This window comes from Ictalurus punctatus, chromosome 5 (assembly GCF_001660625.3).
Source record: "Ictalurus punctatus breed USDA103 chromosome 5, Coco_2.0, whole genome shotgun sequence".
Taxonomy (NCBI): Eukaryota; Metazoa; Chordata; class Actinopteri; order Siluriformes; family Ictaluridae; genus Ictalurus; species Ictalurus punctatus.
This window is the reverse complement of record NC_030420.2, coordinates 35,142,220-35,150,816: the sequence shown is the minus strand read 5'-3', so window position 1 is coordinate 35,150,816 and position 8,597 is coordinate 35,142,220. Positions and strand designations below refer to the sequence as shown.

The window sequence follows — 8,597 nt, the reverse complement described above, 5'->3', positions numbered from 1 at the left end:
CAAACTCCCTACAACACTTCTTCTACAACTCCTCATCTCTCAGACTCATCTTCTCATCTCACGCTCACTCAGACTCCTATAAAGTTCTTCTGGAGGCAAAAACACAACAAACGAAAGCAGAACTGGAGAAGTTTTACATTTAGCAAAACTGAGGTCCCTCAAAAATCATCCAACTTGTCTTCCTCCTTCCCATCATCCTCTCTGATTTTGTTGGTTTTTGTGCCTGCACTTGTGACAGACTTCGTTACCCAGAATCCCCTGCTACAGCTCATGGTTCTATTTCAGAACTTGATTTAACGTGCACTTCTCCTTCTTCTTCTTCCTCTTCTTGTATTTGTTGTTTTTAACGGAATCTCAGATGTAGGCATGTGCCGATGTTCAGGTTTATACGATTCATAAACGTCAGCGTAAAGACGAGGCGTCTCTTACAGGTCCGTCTGAATCCCATAATCCACTTCACCAGACGAGAGAATGTGTGGAAATCACGGATAATCTGATCATGATGTGGTCGTTTATCTGAAACAGGATGTGATGAAATGCTCCTGATATAGAGCTGTAATATCGGCACATGCTCACTCCGAACACGAATGTTAAATTAAACACCATATTTAATTAAAAAGAAAAGTTTAATTGTAATTTACAGCTGATGTACTTACATAACTTACACCTTTAAAAAAAAATCAGAACCATGATTTCTTTAAATTTTCTCACAAATCAGCAGACAAACCATTAAAAACGAAACAAAAAGTGCCTGAAAGATCAAATATCCACATCAGTCCTCAGTAAACTCTATAAACTCTACATTAATTCTGAGTTTATAGACACGGGGAAGTGTACAGATCACACACAGGACACTGGCTGTGTCTCAAACATCATTTAATACTGAAATTACACACATCCCTATTCAGAACTCCGACGTAAGTGCTGTTGGGGCGGAGTTTTCTAAAATGGAGGCGTGTCTCAGCTACGCTCGATTCCGATATTGAACTTAAGCGAATTAGATTTGAATAAAATGAACATGGAGATTAGATGGCCCCGCCCCTTCTCCTATAGTGTATGGTTTGAGAGACAGCTCTTTGTTCGGTGTATCAGAGATGTCGCATAATCAGTCCTACATCACAATATCCCACACACACGTGCATCAAATGCAGATATATATCAACTATATCTTCACTCCTGCTTCGTTCCAGCTCAGGTTCTTGAATCGGGACAAATCTAAAGGCTTGAATGCGATGCTTGAATATGCTAGTCACAGCTAGCATAAAACATATCGACATTTTTTAATATGGAGGTGATAAAAGGTTCTGAAATGATTACAGAATCTAACAGCACATTAACGGAACGGGTCGTGGATCCGTCCTTCACTTCCTTCACAGTCGATCAGCTGAGATGTGTTCGGTTTGTGTGGCTATGAGGCTAATGCTGATGCTGATGTAGCTAACAAGTAACGAAAGTCCAAAATGTCCCGTCCCTCGTCGTGTAGCTGAACACAGGAACCTGATTTATTCAGGACGCTGTTTTAAACAACTGGAATCTCTTTTTACCTTTAGCGCCATGAGATATAGCCACGCCCCCTGTAGGTCCGGCACACACGGCTAGTTATAGTAATAATAATACTAATAAAGATTATAATTCTCACACCCCCATAGTAATTAACACACACACACACGGTCCAGCTCAATCCCGGGAAATTCTCTGCTTTGTTTCATGACTAATGAAAACGAGGAAGAAACGTTTGCATAAATTAATCTTTAGTTTATTTCAGACAATCACAGACGACTGCGATGAAAACATCTGATGAGAACAGAGAGCACTCGCGTTAGCCGAGCTCATCGATTACATCTGCCCTGTGATGAATGCTAGCAGTGCTAATAGGATTAGTTAGCGCTGTGTGTGTGTGTGTGTGTGTGCGTGTGTGAAAGAGAGAGAGGTGAGAGAGATTAGCGCTGTATAAAGGGGCGCATGGGAGATGATGATAAAGAAGCATATCGCTAACGAAGCACAGATTCCAGGACGACGTTCTATTCGAGTAAAACACACACGATACAAATAAATAAATAAAAATAAATATTTAAGTTCAGTTGGTCGCGTGTGATCTTATTGATGATTACAACTTGCCGAGATAGAGTCATTATCCTGGTTACACTTAGCTAGCTAGTATAACTCTTCACTAAAAGCTTCCCTAAGCTAACGGCTAGCTAACGTATCGAGTGAACTGTATGATACCTTAAAGTCATTTTATTTTTCATGACACGTGATGAGTCACCACAGTGATTACCCGGGCTAGTTTCGCTAGCAATTTATGCCAATCAGTTTGTCTGTGCTACAAGTGTGAACTGTTTTTTGTTGCTAAGCTGAGATGCTAATTCATAACATTAAATGATCAATTTTAAATGATCAATTTAACGCTAGCTAGCATGTTTGCACTAGAGCTAGTTTCTCACATCGTCACTGTTTAGTTGCTAGTTAGCAGAACTTAGCAGAACTAGCCTAACTGCGGTGATGCATATTTTATGTTGTGAAAAATAAAATAGTCTTTAAAGTTTATCGTGATTTCATGAATAATTTTAGATCAGTTTTAGGTCAGTGACTGGCGAATAACGAGTTTGAGTCCTTAAATAACTCTGTACAAGTTTCTGAATATTTTTATTTTTACTGCATTTTAAGAAACAAAAACTATTTTTAAAAGGACAGCACATTTTCATAAAGGACCAAATATGGAATGTCTTTTAGCCACCAATGCTACTAAAAACTCACTCATTTCTGTTGTTTGTCTGCTGAACGAGGCTCTGTAAATATCTGTATTTATTCTATAAAACCGTAAGAATAAAAATGTTTTAGCTGCAGAGATGAAAAAAAAAACATCCATTACCTTCAGATGGATAATCAGCTGTTCGATCGTCACGATATAATCTGATCAGTTTGATACAAGACTATCGTGATGTTGGATTTTAATCTCAGCACAAAACCTGCAGAAAATCAATTTCACTTCTCATAAAACCTCCTGAAAAAATACTGAAAAACCCCTCGAGCTTTTTTCTTTTCTTTTCTTTTTGTTGATCTCGCACGTCTTCTTCAGCACCAGGGGAAACTTTTATATCCGGTGTTTGTTTTATAAATTATTCTAAATGAAAGATATAATGGAGTGTAAAAGAGCAGAGACGTGACCATGTTTTTGGTCTTTATGAAGATAAAAAGTGAAGAAATGAAATGAAAAGACTGTAAATGAGTAAATGTTCGCTGTAAAAGCCGTTCGGAGCTGCTGTGTGCTGATTGGTGGGTTTGGGAGTCATGTGGGTGAAAAACAACAATAACAGCAAAAACAAAAATCACATGATTTATAAAAATAGCTGTGTGTTTATTCGCACTGTCTGTTAGCATGTTTACATTGGATTATGTGCTCATTTATTAGCATGATTACGGTAGACCTGCTACTGCAGCAGTTACGCTAATCTAATGGTTTTTCATTACGTCTGGAGCTTCAGCAGTAAACATCGCTGTGTATCAACATCATACTGAAGACTTTCCTCCACTGACAGAGAAATTAACTTCAGAACAAAACCCACACATTTGTTTTCTAATTTTTAAGAATATATCAATATTCAGTTTTCGCGTAGCTAACTGTGAAGGTAGATAGGTAACGTTAGCCAGCTGACTACTCTAATTCATGGAGATATGATCCAGCTAGCCATTTATACTCAGCTAACGTACGTAAATTACAGCTCCTCACTGTTGCGCTAATGATTATTCACTGTAGAGGATTTATTTAGACCAGTGTGTACGATGTCACATGATCGTGTGAACAAAGATGATGATGAAGATCACCACACCACGTCTACATTCATCTCTGATAAACACTGGGCGAGATGAGCATCACACTCCATCTGAGAGAACCTGAAACGCACACACGCACACACACACACACACACACACACACACACAGATTGTTATGATCCTGAACATGCTGACCCTTATTAAGGGCCATTGTTAGCGGTGTTAGCATGGCTAGGTCGCATATTAGTGCTACTCAGAGTAAGGAACTGTATGCTAACTGATCTAAAGTATTTGTTTATTACTAGTCATATATAGCAAATGCTAACACCGTTAATATATTATATTATATTACATTATAATATATATATATATATATATATATATAATATTAATATAATATATATATATATATATATATATATATATATATATATAATATTAATATAATATATATATATATATATATATATAATATTAATATAATATATATATATATATATATATATATATATATATATATATAATATTAATATATATATATATATATATATATATATATATATATATATATATATATATATATATATATATATAAAAACACACACACACAGAGTATCTCACAAAAGTGAGTGCACCCCTCACATTTCTGTAAATATTTGATATCTTTTCATGTGACAACACTGAAGAAATGACACTGTGCTACAATGTAAAGTAGTGAGTGTACAGCTTGTGTAACAGTGTAAATTTGCTGTCCCCTCAAAATAACTCAACACACAGCCATTAATGTCTAAACCGCTGGCAACAAAAGTGAGTACACCCCTAAGTGAAAATGTCCACATTGGGCCCAAGGTGTCAATATTTTGTGTGGCCACCATTATTTTCCAGCGCTGCCTTAACCCTCTTGGGCATGGAGTTCACCAGAGCTTCACAGGTTCCACTGGAGTCCTCTTCCACTCCTCCATGACGACTTCACGGAGCTGGTGGATGTTAGAGACCTTGTGCTCCTCCACCTTCCGTTTGAGGATGCCCCACAGATGCTCAATAGGGTTAGACATGCTTGGCCAGTGACCAGAATGAGGGAGTGTGAGAGCGATGACACCAAATTTAACACACCTGCTCCCCACTCACACCTGAGACCTTGTAACACTAACAAGTCACATGACACCAGGGAGGGAAAATGGCTAATTGGGGCCAATGTGGACATTTACACTTAGGGGTGTACTCACTTTTGTTGCCAGCGGTTTAGACATTAATGGCTGTGTGTTGAGTTATTTTGAGGGGACAGCAAATTTACACTGTTACACAAGCTGTACACTCACTACATTACATTGTAGCAAAGTGTCATTTCTTCAGATACTGTGCATATATATATATATATATATATATATATATATATATATATATATATATATATATATATATATATATATATATATATATATATATATATATAGCACGAGTTAGTTATTAAATAGAGAGACAGAAATGAGTCCATGCTAACTGTTTGTCATTATCTTTCATTATTAGCAGTATTAGCATTAGGTTAGCATATCTGGTGTGAACTGGTATAAATGAGACCGTGCTCACTGACCCTCATCAGTTTACATTATTAGCAGTGTTAGCATTTTACTAGCTGATGTTTTTTTTTTATTGTGGATTGGGAATTGTGTAAAACATGTCTCACCCGGCAGGAAACAGCGTCAGACACATCGGACAGCACTCCAGTCTCAATCCATCTGATCTTGGTCCTCTTCCTGACGTTCCCGCTTCGTTATCAATTTCAGGTTCTGATCCGGATTTTTTCCCTAACCCAGGCACTGCTTTGGATTTTATTTCAGAACTGTCTAATGTTTCAGCTCCTGCTTCAGCCTCAGGCTCCGCTCCGGAACGTTCGCTTCCAGATCCGGATTTTCCTGCAGTGACTCTGTTCGCGTCCTGCTCACACTCGCTAACATCAGATCCATCGTTTCCTTGACTGTGGGAGTTCTGTGCTCTGTGGATTGGGATGCGGCCAGTCCGGTCCTGTAGGTGGAGTGCAGAGACGGGAGACAAGGGGAAAGGAGCAGAGTGAGGAATGGGATAGGGAGCGAGTGGATCAGGAAAGGGAATAACATCTTCATCTAGACTGCACCAGCGCCGCTCACATGGTCTCTCCTCTTTCTGAAAATTCATTTTAAAAACCACAAATGTAAACACAATCTTTCATTTCATTTCATTTACATTATTATGGAAATATATATATATATATATATATATATATATATATATATATATATATATATATATATATATATATATATATATATATATATATATATATATATATATATATATATATATGTATGTATGTATAGAGAGAGAGAGAGAGAGAGAGAGAGAGAGAGTGAGTGAGTGTAGAATTCCGAGTAATTCCGGCACTAATCCAACATTTTCTCATAAATGAACACGCCAATACAGAATGCTGAGAAATCTCTAATCTGAAAGTTCTGTTCACACACATTCTGCACTTCTACTCCAGTGTGTGTGTGTGTGTGTGTGTGTGTGTGTGTGTGTGTGTGTGTTCCACTGAATAATGCATCCTCAGCTAGGTCTCATTAGCTGTCCATCTCTCTGCGAACTCGAGAGCGAAGTCTCCGGAGTTTAAACCTGCCAAACCAGCACTAAACCCACTCGGCGCCGTCCATCATCCCGTTTCCATGGACACCGCCGCCAAAATCCGCCCATCATCCTCACACACTGTGGTGTGCTTCACACTAATTGGCAGGCATTCTGACAGCGAGAGTGTGAAGCGAGTGCGTTTCCTCGGGGGAGGAACTCCGAGCTGCTGCCTGGCGACACGCAGAGCCATGGCCGGGAAAAAATACATAAATAAAAATAAAATCACAGAGGCTGAGATCAGCTCGACTTACACACCGATCAACTTCATGTGTCAGTAATCACGATTCACGTGTCAAACTTACACGTGTGGTTTTTAAATGTAAATTTTTCCAAACGTATAACCCGGGTTTGTTTGTTTAAGTGATTTTCTCACAATGTCGCGTGTGTTTGCGCGTGCGATTTAAGGGGGGACACTTTCACGTGATTTTCACATAGTTACACGTGAAAACAAACTTATGATAATGTGTTAAATGTCGTGGGAATAACGTGTGAAGATGGAGGAAGTGGTCATGTGACAGTTAGTTTATAAAATGAATCGTGTAACTCCACCCCTCAGGGTGAGAGGAACCCTTCAGATATATCCACACGGACAAGTTCCATGTGAATAAACTCGGTTCTGTCAGCAGGTCAGGAGTTCGTTCTGTTATGAACTGGTACCATAGAGATCTGCGGCAGGTGAGGAACACGGAGCGTCGTGTCCCGGGCCGGAAACCGAGGACATAAAGCCTGCAGAGTTTTCATCCAGAGCTTCTCCACGTCCGAGAGATCAGATGAAGTCCAGCATGAAGATCCTCCACCTGCAGGAGAACTACAACACACACACACACACACACACACACACACACACACACACACACACAGAGAGAGAGAAATTAAATATCGACCAGGTGATTACAACAACGTGCATCATCACTGATCTTCTGCCAAAACGCACTGATAATAATTATAATAATTAATGCACAATACTATACACTCTTCTTCTTATCATTATTAGTGCTAATAGTAGAACAGATGAAAGCTAATTTCGTTGTACTCGTACAGTGATAATAAAGGAATTCTCTTCTAGTCTACTCATTAATACTTTCACTTATTAAACACAAACAAGTAAATAAAGCAGCTTCTGCTCTGTAATTATGTTTAACTTTTTGAAAATTCCTGTCTATGGATCATTCACAAACTGTGCTTTTCTTTCTTTCTTTGTATTAATTATTATGATTTTTGGTAAATACCCTTCAGCCCGTCTGTGCAGCGCTGCGTCCGGAATGCGCAGACTCTCATTTTGATCTTTGATCCTAACCTGTGGCTCAGGTTTTATTTCCTCCGCCGCAGTTTTCCTTCTTTTCAGTTTGGACATGATTTCTGTTTCCTGTGTTTCTTCAGAAAAACACACAGAGGCTCCACGTGCCGCCGAATTTAAACTACTTCCGCTTAGCGGAGCGCGAAGAAAGAGTTTTACCGCCTCAATACTGCGCAAATAATGCGCAGCCACAGTCAATCATCTGATTTTATTTGTTTTTCTATCTATCTATCTATCTATCTATCTATCTATCTATCTATCTATCTATCTATCTATCTATCCAAAATGGACAAACTGATTCAAACATTTAATACTTAATACTTTAATTAAAAAGGTCTTTAGTGAGCTTGACTGAAAAGAGAGAGAGAGGGAGAGAGCTGTCTTTATAGCCTGATGATGGAACCCATAAGGAGAGAAAAGATGGAAAACAGAGAGGAAAAGAAAGCATAAAAAGGGCGGTCACCCCTAAAATAAATGACCCGTGTGGCTCCATGAGGAACCTCGGCGCTGAACCCTGGAGAGGATGAGACACGATTTGGAAAAGCTCTGACACGATGAATGAGAAATCCAGAATAGAGAGAGTAAAATAACAGTTCAGAGAGAGAGAGAGAGAGAGAGAGAGAGATGGATGGATGGAGACACAGAGAACGGGTCCAGGAAAGAACGCTTATGTCATTAGGACTGTTGTTCTCCATCGCCATGGTTACAGGATGGGAGATGTAAAAATAGCGGGCACTAAACACGCTCCCGAAAAGCAGGCTGAGAAGGAGAGAGAGAGAGAGAGAGAGAGAGAGAGAGAGAGGAGGAAAGGAAACAAAACATTTTTATATGAAATCAGCCAATCAGAAATGTTTATAGAAATAAAGGA

General features: G+C 38.8%; 2 protein-coding genes across 7 annotated transcripts in view; one reads left to right on the top strand and one right to left on the bottom strand.

The window, feature by feature from the left end:
* Positions 1–3,251, top strand: part of prkcz (protein kinase C, zeta) — a 56,432-nt gene extending 53,181 nt beyond the window's left edge. For all 5 annotated transcript variants that reach the window (XM_017467590.3, XM_017467589.3, XM_017467588.3 and 2 more), the window contains one exon: positions 1–3,251. This exon is cut by the window's left edge and continues 193 nt beyond it. The gene's annotated coding sequence lies outside the window, so the exon portion shown is untranslated.
* Positions 3,252–3,334: 83 nt separating this feature from the next.
* si:ch73-70k4.1 (uncharacterized) lies at positions 3,335–7,869 on the bottom strand. Of its 2 annotated transcripts, none has more exons than XM_017467595.3 (4): positions 7,662–7,869; positions 7,090–7,240; positions 5,459–5,934; positions 3,335–3,894 (listed from the first exon to the last, which is right to left on the bottom strand). In XM_017467595.3, the coding sequence occupies exons 1-4, from the start codon at positions 7,784–7,786 to the stop codon at positions 3,822–3,824; spliced, it is 825 nt and encodes a 274-aa protein (XP_017323084.1). In that variant the 5' UTR covers positions 7,787–7,869; the 3' UTR covers positions 3,335–3,821. The 2 variants fall into 2 exon arrangements, with proteins under 2 accessions (XP_017323084.1, XP_017323085.1); XM_017467596.3 differs by having other exon boundaries at positions 5,459–5,796.
* Between the last annotated feature and the right edge of the window lie 728 nt (positions 7,870–8,597).

What these genes read in the sequence shown, in the direction of transcription:
- si:ch73-70k4.1 (XM_017467595.3), bottom strand. Translation starts at nt 7,786, where the DNA reads ATGTCCAAACTGAAAAGAAGGAAAACTGCGGCGGAGGAAATAAAACCT. An exon ending in CTGCACAGACGGGCTGAAGG is followed by an intron (nt 7,241 to 7,661) that starts GTATTTACCAAA and finishes TGTGTGTTGTAG; the next exon opens with TTCTCCTGCAGGTGGAGGAT. An exon ending in CTGACGCTGTTTCCTGCCGG is followed by an intron (nt 3,895 to 5,458) that starts GTGAGACATGTT and finishes TGTGCGTTTCAG; the next exon opens with GTTCTCTCAGATGGAGTGTG.